The sequence below is a fragment of the Anser anser genome (genome assembly GCF_964211835.1).
Source record: "Anser anser genome assembly, contig: SUPER_W_unloc_8, whole genome shotgun sequence".
NCBI lineage: Eukaryota > Metazoa > Chordata > Aves > Anseriformes > Anatidae > Anser > Anser anser.
In genome coordinates, this window is record NW_028154224.1 from 460,105 (window position 1) to 480,373 (window position 20,269).

Here is a 20,269-nt window from a genome sequence, read left to right on the forward strand (position 1 = left end):
CTCTGAGGTTTTTGAAGGGATGCACGACACGGACTCCTGATGGCTCTTGAACAGGAGGCGTTTATTGCCCTTTTTCACCACTACATATACTTTCCCCGTAGCCCCACGCGCTGTCCACGCGCCCGAATCTGTCTTACAATTGGTTAGAGACCCTCAGACACGTGCCTTGAGCCAGCCAGCAATTGGCTACTGCCCAAAACTCATCTTTAACACTGTAGTCAATTTACTTTATCTCGTCCTTGCTCAAGTTTTTGGTTCTACTGCTGTTTTCCTCATTATCGCTAACTCAGGGACGTGTGAAACAGCACAAAGCCACCTGTGAATTCCTTTCCCACAAAACAGCACAAAGCTCCCTGCAAATTCTTCTCCCACAATTCCCCCTTTTTTATTTTCAATCAACCAAACGTTTTCTATAGATTTTTCTATCAATCACTGCACACACTGCAATAAGCAAGGTACAATAAGCAACAGGGTCAAAATCTCATGCAGAACTACGATTGTAAAGTAGTGTGCCTACTAGAATCTACATCAGTCAACAAGCCACTAAGCGCTAGGAATGTTGCTTCGCAGCGATACTGCTTCTTACTTGCACAGCACAATCACACAATCACACAATCACGCAGAGAGGCCTCTTGCACTTCTCATTCACACCACAAGAAAACATCACTTAAAATAATTTGTGTGCGGCTTCAGGAGGTCCTTGTCTGCTCCCGTGGTGAGCGGCTGAGAGTGGAGACCCCTCCGAGGAAAAAATGCTCGGGGTGCACCTAGGGGCGTCCGTTCCACAGTCGATCCCACAGCTGAGCAGAGCGGCTCCTGGCGCAAGGAAGGATGCTATTATAGTTTGTATAATGACAGCAAAGAGATGCATTGCAATAAGGAGCAAGTGACCTTTTTTTTTTTTCCGAGCAATTACACCTTACACATGCTATTACTGTTACACATCTCAGGATATCTAATTCCTGTGGCTCTAGGGGCGCTTGCGATAAGTAGACAGTCCAGTCTTTGTCATCCGCCGGGTTCCCCAGCAGACATGTCGTAGATGGGTCGTTTCATTGGCTCCACCAGATCCAGGAACCTCCTCCCATCTAACCTTCAGTGCACTGCTGTATTAATCAGCTCCAGATTATCACCGAATGGGTCACCCACAGTCTGGGCTGGACTGAGACCCAGGAGGCGCCGAAGCTGCAGAGGCGGACGAGGATGATGGTCCCAACCATGGTCACACGCCACGAGCTGGCACCCATCATGGTCCTTGCCCTGTGGAAACACAAGCGTACCCTCGCCCCCAGGTTATTAGGGGATATGGTCCTTCCCACCTCCCAGTATCCAGATTTCTCATCATAACCATCGCTTTTCCTGTTGGAACGGAGGTTAGTCCTGATTCCATTGATTTAAAATGCTTAATTATACGTGGTACGTCTTCGTATTGAAAAGGTAGTGTCAAATGATTTATGACATATACCACTTTGTTCAATCTATTCTGCGGGGTCTCCTGTGTCTCCCCCTTTTTCTGTTTAGCCAATAAGTCCTTTAACGTGCGGTGAACACGTTCTACTATTGCTTGTCCTGTGGGTGAGTGTGGGATGCCTGTCTTGTGAGTGATGCCCCAGGTATGGAAAAAAAGTCGCGTAGAGCGGCTTGCATAAGCTGGGCCATTATCAGTTTTTATTTCTTTAGGGATTCCGAGGGCGGCGAAGGCTGCACGGAAATGCGCCTGTACGTGACGGCTTGTTTTGCCCGTCATCGCAGAGGCCCAGAGCGCGTGCAAAAAAGAATCTATGGACACGTGAACGTATTTTAGCCTCCCGAACTCAGGAATGTGAGTAATGTCAGTTTGCCAAAGCTGAAGAGAAGAGAGGCCCCTAGGATTAACTGTAGTCGGTGGGCCTGGTCGTTGTTGACAATCCGGGCAGGTCTGTACTATGAGCTTAGCATCTCCTATGGGGATGGCAAACTGTTTGGACAATGCCTTTGCAGCCTGGTGGAAGAATTGATGTGATAAACGAGCCTGGGACAATGTATTTGGCACTGGGACTTGCAATGCAATGTTAGTCAATCGATCGGCCCGGGCATTTCCTTCTGCAAAGAATCCCGGGAGTGTCATATGACTTCTAATGTGGATCACGCAATAAGGGTGGGTACGGTGCTCTGTAAGAAATAATAACTCTTTAAATTTTAAGAATAGTGCTTCGTTGTGGATGTGTTTGATCTGAGATCTTTCAATGTGTTGTGCTACTCCTACTGCATAATGTCAATCAGAGACAATATTTAGTGGAGCCTGGTCCCATTGCTTGAACGCCATTACTACTGCATGTAATTCTACTATCTGAGGGGAGCCCTGTATTGTTTCTATGACATGTTGCCAGTGGCCTCCTTGTTCCCACGTGACTACAGCTTTTCCCTTTCTCCCTGACCCGTCTGTGAATACTGTTTGTCCTTGGACTGGGTGCCATCGATATAGCAGCTTGTCCTCAACGTGTACATTATTATAAAAGGTAAGCATTTTATGAGACGGGAGATGTATATCAAGTTGACCATTGAAACCCGAAAGGGCTGATTGTAGCTCTAAGCTATTCTGGAGGCACCAATCAAGATAGTCTTTAACTATCGGAATGATAATGGATTTTGGCTCTTCTCCAGCCATTTCTATAATTCGTTCTCTTCCCTTCCTAATCAAATCTGAAAACATTTCAATGCGGGTGGCGAGTGTCTTTGTCGGTTGGTGGGGTAGAAACACCCATTCTAATAGAAGCAACGGGTCTGTTGCGTTGGAGTCCCATTGCGCAATAATAGCTAAAGGTTGTGGATTCTGGTTGCATATGTAGAGCTGAATGGGTAAATTTTCTGCTCGCCGCTGGCATTGTTGGGCAGAGATCTTCTCCTCTATACGGTGTAGCGCCGCCCTGGCTTCATTAGTCAGCCGGCGGGGCGCATTAATACTAGTGTCCCCTTTTAACAACTCGAACAGGGCTGCTAGTGTATGGTTGTCAATTCCGCATTGCGTCCTTATACAATTTATATTGCCTATAAGCTTCTGGACATCACTGAGCGTGCGAATTTCCCTTGTAATGGCTACGTTTTGGGGTTGAATACTGTGCTGCAGTATCTTCCAGCCTAAATATTTCCAAGGCGCCTCGATTTGAATTTTCTCCGGTGCGATTTGTAATCCCCATGTCTGGAACTCCTGCCGTAGAACAGGCAGTACTTCTTGCGTTAAGTTGTCTGTCGGACTGGAGAGCAATATGTCGTCCATATAATGATAGATGTATACGTGCGGGAATCGTTTGCGTACGGGGCGTAGCGCTTCTGCTACGTATGTTTGGCAAATTGTTGGGGAATTTTTCATCCCTTGAGGCAGCACAGTCCAATGATACCTATCCATTGGTTCGGTCTTATTGATTTTTGGGACCGAGAACGCGAATCGAGGAGCATCAGCAGGGTGAAGTGGAATAGTAAAGAAGCAGTCCTTTAAATCGATAATCAAGATATTCCAATTGCAAGGGAGCATAGCAGGAGAAGGTAATCCGGGCTGGGGAGCTCCCATGTCCCCCATTGCATTGTTTATTTGACGTAAATCGTGAAGTAATCGCCATTTCCCGCTTTTCTTTTTAAAAAGAAACACGGGTGAATTCCAGGGACTGGTTGTGGGGGTAATGTGTCCCAATTGTAACTGTTCTTGGACAAGTTCTTGGAGAGCAGCGACCTTTTCCGCAGGAAGCGGCCATTGCTTCACCCACACAGGATTATCAGTTCTCCAGGTGAGTCTCATGCGCGGTCGCTCGTCAATGGCCGCTATTGAAAATTTTCCGGAAAGCTCAGAGTGAACTCGCCCTGCCCCATCACATCCCTCCCCAGGAGACTGACAGGTATGAGGGCAGCATACGGCCGGACGTTATACAGCGAGCCTTCATGAGTCTTAATGCTAAGCATATATCGGCTCTGAAAGGTACCGGAGACACCACCAACTCCCACAAGGCCTTTTGTGGTGGAATCTAAAGGCCAACTTTTGGGCCAATCGTGAAGAGAAATTACTGTAACATCTGCCCCGGTATCCATTAATACGGTTATTTGTGCGCTGGAGGGGTCAGCCTGTGGGTGATGAAGTGTTAGGGTCAGCGTAGGCCTCTTGATGGTAATGGCCGAGGCCCAAAAAGCTGACGGGGGTCCCGTTGATCCAAACTCCGCGTCGTGTCGGTCACATGTCTCTGCTTGTGGAACTATGGCTTTAAATAGTATTAACTGTGCAATTGTAGTCCCCTTGGGAATGAGCATCGGTGGGGAGGGAGTCCATGCCATTGCTTGTATTATGCCTTCATAATCAACGTCAATGACTTCAGGCAGTATAAAAAGACCCGTTAGTGTGGTGCTAGACCGCCCTAGCAAGAGGGCGCTGCATCCCTTCCCTATTGGTCCCTGTACATTTAGAGGTATTCTGCGAACCCGAGTGTCCCAAAGGGTGCAGCTCGTTACTGTGGAGACATCCAATCCGGCGCTTCCTCGGGTTCTGGCTGTGAGGGAATCCACGGTGACGTAGTAGGCGGGATCGCTGGAGCAGTGGGCGGCTGCGGTCGCAGCCCGGTAGTCGTCATCGCCCAGGGCGGTGACTTCCGCGAGGACGGCCCGCCCACGAAGGAGGGCCGGGGCACTTGTGTCATCGCGCGGCCCCGCCCCGCGCTCTGCTTCCCGTTTCCCTGCCACGGTTGTAAAGGTCGTCCCTCTGCATCATGCGTCGAACGGCACTGGCTAGCCCAGTGCCATCCCGTGCCGCACCGTGGGCAAACAGTGGGAGGGGCAGAGTTACCGCGTTCCCCCTGTAAGAAATGGTCCAGCAATTCGTGCCACTAAGGGATTTGAAGGGTTAACATTCAGGCCTGGGTTTAGGCGAGAAGAGAACAAAGGGATTTCTTCGGAGAAAAACTGCTGACTTTGCACGAATGTGCAGTAACTTCTGACAGCCGGCCAAGAGACCACTAGATAAGGAGGAAGAATATGAGCCTCCCTGTCTCCCTGTCCGAGCGGCCCCCGAGAAAGTAACAGAGACTGATAAGCAGGTGCACCTGGAAGGACGTCGGATTCGGGAAACCAATTATAATAACCTTGCCTCTTTTAGAAGTAGTAATAAATATGTATTAGCCTAGGAGTATAAAAAATTAGATGCCTTACGTAACGGGTGTGCGTCCCGGTGGAGCAGAGACTCCCGGCGCACCCAGCGCTGTTTGCTTGCCTCTATTCGTTTAATAAATTGTAAACTCTGATTGTAATCCTATTTGGGACTCAGTCATTTATAACAATTGGGGGCTCGTCCGGGATGGTCTTGGTTCCTGAATTCTGACTTGATCTAGGAGGGGCGCCCCCACCATTTGGTGGCTCCTGTTCGAGTCAGGTCGGGACTAATGCCATCTCGAACCTGAATAAGGGCAAGCAAAGATTTAGATTTTTATGAGCTCCCTTTTGCCGGCTGCAGCACTATATTTTGCCCGTAATTCTGCGCGCGAAGATCCGAACGAAGACGACGGAGTCGTAAGTATTTAATGTGTATACCGTTCGGTTGGGTGGGATTCGGTTGCCTGTGTGTGTGTGAGAGTGTGATTGAGACGGAACGTAGTTCCGAAGCGATTGTGGAGGTCTTCTAACCGCGGTTCCAATCTCCCGCGAGGGACTTGGCCGGTGAAGGACCGAAGTGATTCCTATAGGATTCGTGGGCGGGTGATAGGTCCTAAACCCCCTGCAAGACACTCTCACTAAGGCAACCAAGGGCTGTAGGAATTGCCACAGTAAAATTCCTAGATGGGTCAGATTAAATCGAAGACCCGGGACCAGAGAAAAGGGAGCAAATTACCAGACATACCACCAGAAAGTCCATTAGGGATAATGATTAGAAATTGGAACGATAGGGGCCCCAGAAAAGGAAAAAGCAAAGTAAAAATGATTCAGTATTGTATGATAGAATGGCCAAAGGAGCCTTTAAGACCACATGTCTTTTGGCCTATTTTCGGATCTTTTGAAGACTGGGTTTGCCAGGCTTTAAATCTACATGTTAACTCAAAGGAACCTTTTAGTCAGGAGGAAAGTGATTATGCAAGATTATGGATCAGGACTTCACGTCCTTTTCCAGCCTCAGTATTTACACTAAAAACAGAGGAGGAGTTTGAAGAAGGAGAAGAAAAACAGGAAAAAGAAAAAGAGGATAAATGGGAGCCATTAGATAATTTACCACCTCTATATTCTAACAATCCACCTCTGGCAGTGGCCCCACCTCCGGCAGCTGTGGTATCTCCACCGCCGACAGCACCGGAATCAGACCGACCCCCGGCTGCATGTACGAGAAGTAGGACTGCCACATATGAGGGAGCTTCTCTATATCCCTTAAGAGAGGTACCCCTGGGAGGCAATCAGGGAGGCATTGGGTTTGTGGCAGTCCCCTTAAATACCACAGATGTAAGGAATTTCAAGAAAGAAATGGGGGCCTTATTAGATGACCCCCTCGGAGTAGCTGAAAGACTGGACCAATTCCTAGGTCCCAATACTTATACCTGGGAAGAAATACAGTCCATTTTAGGGATCTTATTTACTGTCGAGGAAACAGGAATGATTAGGCAAGCTGGAATGAGAATGTGGGAGAGACAGAATCAGGCAGGACCCCCAGGAGACCAAAAATGGCCAAACGTGGATCCCCACTGGGATCATCAACAACCCCAAGGAAGACAGAATATGAGGGATTTGAGAACATTAATCATACAGGGAATAAGGGAAGCTGTTCCCCGAGGGCAAAACATTAATAAAGCATTTAATGAACAACAAGGGAAAGACGAATCTCCAACAGAATGGTTGGAGAGATTAAGGAGAAGTTTACAAATGTATTCTGGAATTGACCCGAATACAGTGGCTGGAACTGCACTCCTTAGAACGCAATTTGTAGCTAAATCCTGGGGGGACATAAGGAGGAAATTAGAGAAGCTGGAAGATTGGCAAGAGAGGGGATTAGAAGAGTTACTTAGGGAAGCACAGAAAGTATATGTTAGGAGAGATGAGGAAAAACAAAAAGCAAAAGCTAAGATTTTTGTAGCAGCAGTAAGAGAAAGTCAGAGAAATAAGACTCTGTCCGGAGAAAGGAGGGAGAAGGGAATAGAGAAAGCCCCTAGGGGGCAGTCTTGTCGAGAGAAATACACCATTCCCGCTTGTTACTATTGCAACAAGAAGGGACACATTCAGAGGAACTGTCGTAAGCGGGAGCAAGATGAGAAAACATTCAAAGAAGAATAGGGGTGTCAGGGGCTATATCTTCTGGGGACGTCAACATCAACGGAGCCCTTGATAAAACTACTAATTGGTCCCCATAAAGAGGAAGTTTTGTTTTTAGTGGACACAGGAGCTGAAAAATCTACTATTCAAAAACTTCCAAAAGGAGTAGAGGAAGGGAACAATTATATGTCAGTGATAGGGGCAAAAGGAGAGCCTTTTAGAGTGCCTGTCTTGAAAAATGTAAAAGTAGAAACTGGGAAGAAAACTTATGTTAATGATTTTCTTTTGCTCCCTGAAGCGGAGTACAATTTACTGGGGAGAGATTTGATTTTAAGATTGAATTTGAGCATTCAGAGTCAAGGGGACGAATTGCAGATTAAATTATACACTTTGACACAAAAAGATGAAGAAGTCATTAACCCTTTAGTATGGTATAAGGAGGGGGAGACTGGAAGGATAGAAATGGACCCCATAAATATTCAAATAATGGATCCCCATCGTCCAATCCGAGTCAAACAATACCCTATACCAATGGAGGGTCGAAAGGGGTTAAAACCTGTGGTTGACAGACTTCTGGAAAAAGGAACTTTAGAACCGTGCATGTCGCCTCATAATACACCCATCCTCCCCGTAAAAAAATCGGATGGGTCATACAGGATGGTGCAAGACCTGAGAGCTGTAAATCAGCGAACACTCGCTAAATTCCCTGTGGTGGCAAATCCTTATACTTTATTGAGTCGCATATCTCCCAAACATACCTGGTATAGTGTAATAGATCTGAAAGATGCATTTTGGGCCTGCCCTCTGGATGAGAGATCCAGAGATTATTTTGCCTTCGAGTGGGAGGACCCCGAAACGGGACGAAAACAACAATTAAGATGGACTGTGCTACCACAGGGGTTTACAGAGTCACCAAATCTATTTGGACAAACTTTAGAAAAAATTTTACAAGATTTCACGTTACCTAGGGGGGTCAAATTATTGCAATATGTGGATGATCTATTAATAGCAGGAGAAACTGAAGAGGGAACCCGAGAAGCTACTATTAAATTGCTAAACTTTTTAGGGGAAAGGAGATTAAAGGTGTCTTGATTGAAATTACAGTTTGTGGAACAGGAAGTAAAATACTTGGGGCACTGGCTGAGTAAGGGGAAAAAGAAATTAGATCCTGACAGGGTATTAGGGATTCTATCTTTAAGACCCCCACAAACTAAAAAGGAAATTCGGCAAGTATTGGGATTATTAGGATATTGTAGACCGTGGCTTGAAGGCTACAGTGAAAAGGTCAAATTCTTATATGAGAAATTAACTAATAACCAGCTTAAGTGGTTCACAGAGGATGATCAGAAATTTGAGGAAATAAAAAGGGCTTTAATACAGGCACCTGTACTGAGCCTTCCAGATCTGGAAAAACCTTTCTATCTCTTTGTAAATACATCGAACCAAACAGCATATGGAGTTCTCACTCAAGATTGGGCAGGGATTAAGAAACCTGTAGGGTATTGCTCTAGGTTGCTTGATCCAGTAAGTAGAGGGTGGCCTGCTTGTCTTCAAGCTCTGGTCGCTACAGCATTACTAATAGAAGAAGTTAGGAAGATTACCTTTAGTGCTCCTTTAAAGGTGTATACTCCACACAATGTTAGAAGTGTCTTACAGCAAAAAGCAGAAAAATGGTTAACGGATAGTCGGATCCTAAAGTATGAAGCAATACTAATTGACTCACCTGACTTAGAACTGAGGGTAACCTCTGCTCAGAGCCCAGCACAATTTTTGTTCGGAGAACCACAGGAGGGAGTACAACATAACTGTTTAGAGGTAATTGAGACTCAGACAACAGTGAGGCCGGATTTAAAGGATGCTGAGTTGGAGAAAGGAGAGGCACTGTTTGTAGATGGCTCCTCCCGAGTAGTGGAAGGAAAAAGAAAATCAGGATATGCAATAATTAATAAGAACTTAGAACCTGTGGAATCCGGACCTTTGAGCCCATCATGGTCAGCTCAGGCTTGTGAGCTGTATGCCCTATGTAGGGCCCTGGAACTATTAAAAGGGAAAAGTGGGACGATATATACAGACTCTAAATATGCATATGGGGTGGTCCATACTTTTGGAAAAATTTGGGAAGAAAGAGGTCTAATTAATACTCAAGGGAGGAATCTTATACATCAAGAGTTAATAATAAAAATTTTAAGGGCATTAAGAGAACCAAAGGAGATAGCAGTGGTACATGTAAGAGGACACCAAAAGGGATTGGATTATCGAATCAGAGGAAATAATCTAGCAGATAAGGAGGCCCAGGAAGCAGCCCTGAGGACTCAGGTTGTTAAAATCAATGTGATACGAGAGGAAGAAAGGCGAGAAAGAGAAGAAAAGAAATTTACCCCTGAAGAACAAGCAAAATTGGAGAAAATAGGGGCTAAGTTAGAACAAGGAGAATGGACACTGCCTGACGGGCGAGAGATATTGCCAAAAGCCTATGCGAGGCAAATACTGGAACGTTTACATGCACAAACACATTGGGGTATGAAGGCATTAAGCGATCATTTCCTTAAACAATTTGGTTGCATTGGAATTTTTGAAATAGCGAAACAAATTACACAAGGTTGTTTAACTTGTCAGAAAATAAATAAGAAAGTGTTTCGACAAGCAGCTATGGGAGGGAGAAAAACAGCTTATAGGCCTTTCGAGAAAGTACAAGTTGATTTCACTGAATTGCCCAAGGTAGGGAGAATGAAATATCTATTGGTAATCGTAGATCATTTAACACAATGGGTAGAAGCTTATCCTGTAGCACGAGCTACTGCACAGACAGTGGTAAAAATTTTATTGGAACATTTAATACCAAGGTATGGGATAATCCAGTACATTGATTCTGATCAGGGCACACACTTTACTTCTAAAATAATAAAATTGTTGTGTCAATCATTAGGTATTCAGTGGGAATACCACACTCCCTGGCACCCACAGAGCTCAGGGAAAGTAGAAAGGATGAATCAAACAATAAAACAACAATTGACTAAGTTAATGATCGAGACACAGCTGCCCTGGACGAAATGCTTACCATTGGCACTTTTAAACATAAGAACTAAACCACACAGTGAGACTGGATTATCATCATATGAAATGTTATATGGTATGCCTTATTCTCAAGGGATGCCCCTAGGGAACAATGTAATTGAGGATCATAGTATCCAGAAATACATAATTACCATTGGAAGGAGATTACAGGAGCTAAGAGAAATTGGGATGATGACTCAGACACCACCTTTAGGATTTGCTATTCATAAGATACAACCAGGAGACAAGGTCTTAATAAAAACCTGGAGAGAAGAATCATTGAACCCCCGATGGGAGGGACCGTACCTTGTTTTACTTACTACTGAAACAGCTGTGAGAACAGCAGAAAGGGGTTGGACCCACGCATCCAGAATAAAAGGACCAATAACTACCGAAGCCTGGAGGGTTGAGTCCACTCCTGGGGAACTGAAACTGAGATTAAAGAGGAACTGATATCCCAGCAATAAGGTTCTGCATGAAGTAAGGGCACTGGATAAAGAGGACAAGTCTGAAGGGAGGAAAGGGAGAAGGCAAGACCGGGGTAGGACCCTCCACTGCGGTGTGTATGGTCTACCGAGGGAGGCAACCCCTATGGGTATTGACTGCCGAGTGAGAGGGCCTCGACCGGACTTCTCCCGCGCTAAGATCAGGTTGTCCTGAGAAAAGTAACATGAGAACCTCTTAAACCCATAATGAAATTGTGATTAGTTTTTCCAGGAGCTGGATCACCCCGAAGGGCTGAATGGTAACACAAGCTCTGAAAGCGGGCCCAACCTCATGATTGAAGGCGTTTCCCACACTCTCAAGATTGGACGACGAAAAAGGATAAGAAATGCTATACTTTCTGGTATTGTTTTTACAGGGGCAATTGGGCCATGGGCAAGAATGGAGGAATAACTTTTTCACTTTGGGGGAGGAAGTGGCTAGGGCCTTTAACCTTAGTAACTGCTGGATTTGTGGAGGACCGGGGGGAACTGAAAGTTGGCCCTGGGTAGCAGGCCCAGTTGAACCCAAGTGGTGGGTCAGTAATCTGAGCGAAGTTCATAATGGGACGCAATTTTGGAAAGAGGAAGGAGGCCCATGGCAGTTGCACTCGTCAGCTCGGGGTGTATACTGCTTGAACAGAACAGGAACAGTGGCGGTGGGAAAAAGCATTTGCAATTGGACTCTGTCTCCTGGATATGATTGTACCGATCCTGGATGTAGTCCTATAAACTGTACAGCACGTAGTGGGAAATGGAACACCACACATGTTCAGCTGAGAAATGGGACTTGGCTGAAATGCTCATACAGAGAATTTTTTGGATCCGGATGTAAAACTGTGGCAAGAGCACAAGCGGGGGGACAATTTGATGGTCAAATCTTGAGCTGTCAGCGCGATAACACCACTAAGGAACAGCATGTGGTGCGGGTCTATCGCTGGAGATGGCAGAATGAGAATGGGAGGCGAGTGTTCTTTAAGCATTTCTGGTCAGCTTATAATATAACTGGCCACCAAGGAGAACTGAATTGTGACTGTAAGTGGAAACCCGATGCGGGAGCTTGGAAGTGCGCATATACGAGTACGAACGGGGCAGACATTGTAACAGGACCACTCGGTAACAAGGACACTCTGTATTATCATGCCCCAAGGGCTAAAAAGGGATGGAATGGTCCTTTTCCAAATGGGACATGGGCCCTAAAGGGACATTATTGGGTGTGTGGCAAACATGCTTACAAGAGGCTACCTGAAAATTGGTCGGGAATATGCTATGTGGGGTACATAAGACCCTTGTTCTTTTTATTGTCACAAACACAAGGAGATCATTTAGGAATAAGATTATATGATGACCTGAACAGAGTGAAACGATCTATAGATACTTCCTTAACCGGGGGTAGTGCCCAAGAATGGGGAAAGGATGAATGGCCTCCTGAAAGAATCATACAGCATTATGGGCCAGCCACCTGGAACCCGAATGAGTTGATATCAGGAGCCCGAGAACCTATTTATAATTTGAACCGAATAATTAGGTTGCAAGCTATCCTCGAAGTTGTAACAAATCAAACAGCGACAGCCTTGGATCTTTTGGCTGACCAATCCACTCAAATGAGAAATGCTATATTCCAACATAGAATGGTCTTAGACTATTTACTAGCAGAAGAAGGGGGAGTATGTGGAAAACTGAACGATTCTAATTGTTGTCTACAGATTGATGATAATGGAAAAGTGGTCAAGCAGATAACAAAGGAAATTAGAAAGCTAGCCCACGTCCCAGTACAAACTTGGAAGGGTATGGATTGGGATTTCTTTTCATGGTTGCCTGGTGAACCATGGGTTAAAAGGATGCTGTTTTTATTTTTATGTGGTATAGTGACATTATTGTTTATACCTTGTATGATACCTTGCTTTACGTTGTTGATACGGCGAGTAATAAATAGCACCCAATTTGTGATGACTTCAGTGGAGAGAAAAGGTGACGTGTCGATAATGATGCTTAAGAAGTGGACACCCCGAGAACTGACTGATGAAATCCAATTGTTACTGACAAAGGTTGAAGGAGAGACACGAATTGATGATTAAAAAAAAAAAAAAAAGGGAGGAATTGTAAGAAATGGTCCAGCAATTCGTGCCACTAAGGGGTTTTGAAGGGTTAACATTGAGGCCTGGGTTTAGGCGAGAAGAGAACAAAGGGATTTCTTCGGAGAAAAACTGCTGACTTTGCACGAATGTGCAGTAACTTCTGACAGCCGGCCAAGAGACCACTAGATAAGGAGGAAGAATATGAGCCTCCCTGTCTCCCTGTCCGAGCGGCCCCCGAGAAAGTAACAGAGACTGATAAGCAGGTGCACCTGGAAGGACGTCAGATTCGGGAAACCAATTATAATAACCTTGCCTCTTTTAGAAGTAGTAATAAATATGTATTAGCCTAGGAGTATAAAAAATTAGATGCCTTACGTAACGGGTGTGCGTCCCGGTGGAGCAGAGACTCCCGGCGCACCCAGCGCTGTTTGCTTGCCTCTATTCGTTTAATAAATTGTAAACTCTGATTGTAATCCTATTTGGGACTCAGTCATTTATAACACCCCCCTGCTCCTCGCTGTGGGCATTCGGTGGCAAGATGCCCCGTGGCTCGACAGCGAAAACACCGTTTTCGCCCGGTTTTAAGTGCAGTAGCAAAGGCTCCGGCCAAAGCGGCAGTGTGATGTTCTATGGATCCGACTCGATTGCAAGCCTCTATCATTTGTACCAGTGTAGTATTAGCAGGCAGGGCTTGGAGTATTTTCTTACAGTCTGTGTTTGCATTTTCTACCGCCAGTTTTAGTATAAGGGCCTCTTTGGCCTCGCGGTTGTCAATTTGTTTGTCCAAAGCGTCTCGCAGTCTATCAATGAATTGCATATAAGGCTCGGTAATTTGTTGCCTAATGCTGGTAAACGATGGCTCGGCTTTTCCAACTTCAGGCAACTTCAACATAGCCTGGAAGGCCAGAGACGCGGACTGCCGCAAGATGGCATCGTCGAGCCTAGCCTGCAATCTCGGATCAAATAACGGCTCAGCCCCCATCAACTGTGGGATCCCGGCTCCCAAGAGGGGGTCGCCGGGCTGCCGGTCCAGGTTACGCAGGGCGGCCAATTCGCACGCTTCTTTCCATTTTTGCTCCCACAGTAATTTTTGTGTTGGCGTTAAAATCATCGCGGCTATCTGATGGCAATCGTACGGCACCAGCAAGTGACCAGTCATAACATTTTCTAACAATGACTGAGTAAATGGTGCGTGTAATCCATATGTAGTCACAGTCTTTCTTAATTCTTTAATTAGGTCCCAGTGGAAGGCATTATATTCATTTGGACCGTTGGGTCGCACCTGCACCGGGAAAGCCATTCCCACCGGGTCCCCGTCTTTTAGAGCTTCCCGGCGCACCAGCTCCCATCATTCCCGCGGGTCGAAAGCTCGGGCCCCCAGGGAGGCATTATCGGGGGCAGGCAAGGCGGGAGTCGAGGGGGTCAGCGGGGAGGGGCTCTGCGGTGGCGGTCCGCAGCCCTCTTCCTTGTCATCCCCCAGGTCTATCAAACTGCACCGCTCTGGTGACCTTGCAGGCTCTGATCTCAGTTCGGCTGCTGTTATTGCCTGGGCAGCGGCGTTCTGTACTTCCTTTTCTGCCTGCCACGATCTTAAAGTCTCAGTCACCAGCCGCCACATAGTCATCACCTCAGCAGCATTAGTATCCCCACTGGACGCTGCTTCCCATATTTTTTCCCCCGCTTGGTCCCAAGTTTTTACATCAAATACTCTGGAAGCCATTGAGGGGAGCCCTTGTTTTCGCAAAAATTTCAATAATAGCTTTATCTTAAACGGATCAGATTTTACTCCCCTGTCTATTAGGAGTTGTGTTAGTAGTTTCACTATAGCCTCTTCCTCTGCCAAAAGGCTAGCTCCCATGATTAATGCCCAGCCGCTCACCTGTCCTTCAGGTGATGTCCCAGGGTTGAAGCTGCAGTCCAGCTGCGAGCTTGATTCATTCGGCTGGGTTCCCTTCCGACGCTCGTGCAGCGCTGCTCCTCCCCTATCACGTCGGAGTCACCATTTAAAGACACGGACTCCTGATGGCTCTTCAACAGCAGGACATTTATTGCCCTTTTTCACCACTACATATACTTTCCCCGTAGCCCCACGCGCTGTCCACGCGCCCGAATCTGTCTTACAATTGGTTAGAGACCCTCAGACACGCGCCTCGAGCCAGCCAGCAATTGGCCACTGCCCAAAGCTCATCTTTAACACTGTAGCCAATTTACTTTATCTCGACCTTGCTCAAGTTTTTGGTTCTAGCGCTGTTTTCCTCATTATCGCTACCTCAGGGACGTGTGAAACAGTGCAAAGCCACCTGCGAATTCCTTTCCCACAAAACAGCACAAAGCTCCCTGCGAATTCCTTTCCCACAGGTTTTCTCATTTTTAATGCTGGAATTCTCATGTATCTTTCTACTTTCTTGTTAATTTTTGCTTTCTAGTGATTTTATTTTCAGAGAATATATATGTCTGCAAAACCCATTTAAAAAATCCTAAGATTTGTCAGGATGCCGAGATTTTTGTCTAAAAATCAATCCATCATTTCAGTTCCTACAATAATTTAAATTAAATAGAGGAAACTGCCAATAAAAGAAAATACAGAATCAAATGCAGGTTCTGAAAACACTTGCCAGTACAATTTCTAATGACATTTAAGCATATTATTGTATATTTTTTATGCAACCAATTGCAAAATAGTTTGACTTGCTGTTGTGGTTTAACCCGGCCGGCAGCTAAACACCACACAGCCGTTCGCTCACCCTCCCCCCTCCCTCTCTGGGATGGGGGAGAGAAACGGGAAAGTGAAGCCGGTGAGTTGAGATAAAGACAGTTTATTAAGACAGGAATATAATAATAACAATAATAATAATAATAATAGTGATAATGATAATAGTATTAATAATAATAATGTAAAGCATTCTCTGGTGGACACTGGTTCGTTCAGGTGGAGGGGAAGATAAATTCTCTTTAAGTTGGTGGACCTCTTCAGAGAGTTTCTCCACAGCTGAGACACAGGCCTGTAGGGAAGAGGAGAGATTTCCTTCGTACTGCCGGAGTAATTTAGCCACTTCATACACTGGGGGATTCTCCTCCGCTTTCCAGGCTAGTATTGCCAATGAGCTGGCATATGATGATGGTGCACTCTGTACAAACTTCCGCCACATGGGTGGTGTACACCGAACTGCATCTGGATCTACAGATGTTTGTGCGTCGTCTAGGTCCTTATAAATTACTTCCCGTACGGCCAATTCCCTCAGGTACTGAATTCCCTTCTCCATGGTGGTCCATTTGCCTGGTAGACATACAAGTTCTTCCTTGAAGGGATACCTTTCCTGCACAGCTGACAGGAGACGCCTCCAGAGGCTGCGAGATCGTGCTCCATCTCCAATTGCTTTGTCAATGCATGCGTCCCTAGCAAGGGATCCCAGCCGCCTGGCTTCCTTGCCCTCTAATTCCACATAATTGGCTCCCGTGTCCCAGCACCGGAGCAGCCAGGTGACAAGCTGCTCACCTATACAGTGACCAAAATCTTTTCGCACATCTCGTAGCTCACGCTGGTATAGAGTCCGGGTAGTTACTGTTGATTTTTCGACATCCCCATCCTCATCTTCAGTCTCCTGCACCTTTGATGGCCCAGCCTCGTCTTCACTATGCCCAGACTTAGCAGAAGACTGTCTGCGTTCTAAACGACCTGAGCCTCTATACCATTTTTTCACCTTGTCTACAGGGGCAACTTGCACTGCTACAGCTCGTTTCTCTGACCCAGACACAGGGTCTGCCACAGGGGTTGGAATACCCTCTGCGGGGTCAACTTGCACTGCTACAGCTCGTTTCTCTGACCCAGCCACAGGAGGGGGAGCAGCTGCAGGAGCTGGAGCTGCTGCAGGGGCTGGAGCGGCTGCAGGAGCTGGAGCTGGAGCAGCTGCAGGAGCTGGAGCTGGAGCGGCTGCAGGAGCTGGAGCTGGAGCGGCTGCAGGAGCTGGAGCTGGAGCGGCTGCAGGAGCTGGAGCGGCTGCAGGAGCTGGAGCTGGAGCGGCTGCAGGAGCTGGAGCTAGGTTGCTAGTAGCATCAATTGCAGCTCGATAGGCACAAGCCAGACCCCAGCACGCTACAGTGATTTGTGTCACTTTGGAACTGCCAGAGTCATGACACCTTTTTTTCAAGCATTCTGCCAGCTTTTTAGGATTTTGCAGTTGTTCAGGGGTGAATGTCCAAAACACTGGAGGTGACCACTGCTCTAGAAACCTGCCCATATCCTCCCACACTCCCTGCCACTCGCAACTATCCCGCCTCAAGACAGATCTCCGGATGAGATTCCTAAGTAGTTGTTTAACCCTCAACAAAACCTGAAGCGCATTCAGGAGACATAACAACAAGAGCAGGCTGGTCTGAGTATCCCAAGGATATTCAACATCTCGGAGAACCACCGTAACTAGCTCGGGGGATAAGAGGGTGGTGGTGAAGGAGAAAGGGAGAGTGAACAGGTAGGGAAACATGTCTTCCCCTGTCCCCTTCACAGATTGGCTCCCTAACGAAAACAGGCAATAGGTGTAATTGCTAATAGTTTCCGAGATATGGTTTCCAAAGTATAGAGTCGACGTCAGTGCTGAGTACAAATACCAGGTTAAAGTCGTGACCAGATATTTCATCATTTCATAAGCCATTGCTACACCGCACAGTACCATAACAATCTTAAACCAGGGCCCGGAAAGGATAAACAGTGCAACAGGGAGCACATACAGAAAGTAACGCGCTATAAAACTCAATTTGGAAAACAGGCACAGCAGACTGGAGATTAAGGCAATCAACATCGTGACTAGCAACTATTAAGCAGGTCCAATACTTATACCAATTTTAGTTTAACACACTCTGGTCAAATCTGTTGATATCTCAACCCTTTGTGCCCCATGTTGGGCGCCAAAAGGACTGTTGTGGTTTAACCCGGCTGGCAGCTAAACACCACACAGCCGTTCGCTCACCCTCCCCCCTCCCTCTCTGGGATGGGGGAGAGAAACGGGAAAGTGAAGCCGGTGAGTTGAGATAAAGACAGTTTATTAAGACAGGAATATAATAATGACAATAATAATAATAATAGTGATAATGATAATAGTATTAACAATAATAATGTGTAAGAAAACAAGTGATGCACAATGCAATTGCTCACCACCCGCTGACCGATGCCCAGCCTATCCCCGAGCAGCCGGCCCCCCACCCCGGCCAGCCACCCCTATATATTGTTTAGCATGACGTCAGATGGTATGGAATACCCCTTTGGCCAGTTTGGGTCAGCTGTCCTGGGTCTGTCCCCTCCCAGCTCCTGCTGCACCCCCAGCCTGATCGCTGGCAGGACAGAGCGAGAAGCCGAAAAGTCCTTGGCCTGGTGTAAGCACTGCTCTGCAACAATTAAAACATCAGCATGTTATCAGCACTCTTCTCATCCTAATCCAAAACATAGCACCCTACCAGCTACTGTGAGGGAAAATTAACTCTGTCCTAACTGGAACCAGGACAGGGGTAGAACGCATTAAGCAGTGTCAGGCTGTGCAAAAGACTGGAGTGAAAAAAGGCGAAGGTGTAATTTGTGCAGTATTAGGAGCCTGTTTGTCTTGCACTCAGCAAGAAGCTAAGGAAATTCCTGCTCCCAAACTAATTTCTGATGTGGAATATACAGCTTTAAAATTGGAAAATGTGGTGTTAAAGTCATCATTAGCCTTTGAAAGGGAGACGGGAAGAACATTAGGAATCAGAGTTGCTAAACTTTTGAATGAGAATAGTCATCTTAAACAATTGCTGGAAAGGGTTAATCATCTGTTAGATAAAATGCAACCTTCTGCTCCAGTTAAGCAGGTTCGTAGATTAACGCATAGTGCAGACCCTGAAAGTACCACGCCAGGAGAGCATAACTGCTCCTTAACTGCACGAGCTGCATACTGGGCAGGTGGTATAGATCCCCAGGAGAGAGTGGAACCACTAGAAATTAGAGCCACAGGCTATTCCAACCTGGCTGTAGCAGTACGGAAAGCAGCCTGCATACAGGTGATATATGAAAGAGATGAATTTAGGAAATCCCTGATGTTAGCCCTGTTATAAATGAAGATACAACTCAATCTGAATTTAGTAATATTTATAAAAGGCAAGTAAACAGCGCTGGGTGCACGGGGAGTCTACACTCTACCAACACGCACACACAACCGTCGAACTTTCTAAATATATAGAACATCGCTTTTACATATTCATAAGAAACCCGAGTACGCCTATACATATGTACAATCAGAAAAGGTATCAATTGAAACATAAACATGGCAAAGTTTTCCGAATTCTGGCAAGTGTTTAACAAACAATCCTTTAAGTCTATTACTATTAATGTCCATGACTGGGGGAGCATAGTTGGAGCTGGTAATCCTGGTTGAAGTGCTCCCATATCTTCCATGACTTCATTAATTTTTCTCAGATCATATAACAGTCTCCATTTTCCATTCCTTTTCTTGATTACAAACACCGGAGAATTCCAGGGCTAGTCGTGGGAACAATATGTCTCGCTTTAAGTTGTTAAGCAACTTGGCCTTCGGGCCTTATGTATCCTATTCCTCCCGGATCGAAGGGAAACAGATCCGGCTCCTTTTCAGGGCCTATAGGGCCTGGATCAAAAGGAACGTTCAGGTCACCGGGGGCGTAACAGCAAAGTCCTGCGATGGCAGTAGCGGCGGGGGGGCCGATGGTGTAGCAGAAGGATCGGTGGATGAGCCCGCAGCTCCCTCACTGTCTGGCAAACCACACGTTTCTGATTGTGGTCCCACATGGCTCTTTAAGGCCTCAGATTGCTCGCCAGGTGCCGAGCAATCCCACCGCAACCTTGTCGTTTTTAGTAGCAGAGTCCCACACCTTGACCTCAGTTTGGTCCCATGTTTCAGGATCATAAACTGTCTGATTGTTAATAAAGAGAATAAGCTGTAAGGTTACCAGGACAGTCTTTGTTTCTAAGGACGTATGATTCCCCATAATGCGCAACTGCTTACCTTCGGCCAGCGAGGGGCAGTTGTGTGTGCGGGTCCGCTTCCCTCAGCTTGAGCTTCCTTCCAGCTCTGGTGCGCCTATTTCCAGCGACTTTCTATGCGAGCTTCCTCGAGCAGTTTGCTGAGTTTGGCCGAACCTATCTTCATTAGGCCATCAATGTCCCTGTTCCTGTCCTGGTCCCTGTTCTGTTAGCCTGTCCCTGTTTCTGTTGCTCATGTCCCTGTTTGTTTTCATCATCGAGGACAGGCTCCCTTTTTATACCATTCGCCCCACAGCAGTCCTTTTCCCCTAACTCTTCATTGGTCAAACAACTTTGCCCGGCAACCAGCAAACCAGCAGCTTCCATGCCTTAACGGCTGGAGAACAAGCAACCCAAGACGGCATGGCGTCTCCCGAATCACCCTTCTTTGT

At 46.4% G+C, this 20,269-nt stretch overlaps 1 protein-coding gene across 1 annotated transcript in view; it reads right to left on the bottom strand.

Moving 5' to 3' along the window:
• LOC310888962 (vasculin-like) overlaps positions 1-15,235 on the bottom strand; it is a 72,423-nt gene extending 57,188 nt beyond the window's left edge. The window contains exon 1 of the mRNA XM_083852673.1: positions 14,739-15,235. Coding sequence (XP_083708799.1) covers positions 14,739-14,797 — 59 coding nt within the window. The 5' untranslated portion in view covers positions 14,798-15,235. The remainder of the gene's footprint in view (positions 1-14,738) is intronic.
• Between the last annotated feature and the right edge of the window lie 5,034 nt (positions 15,236-20,269).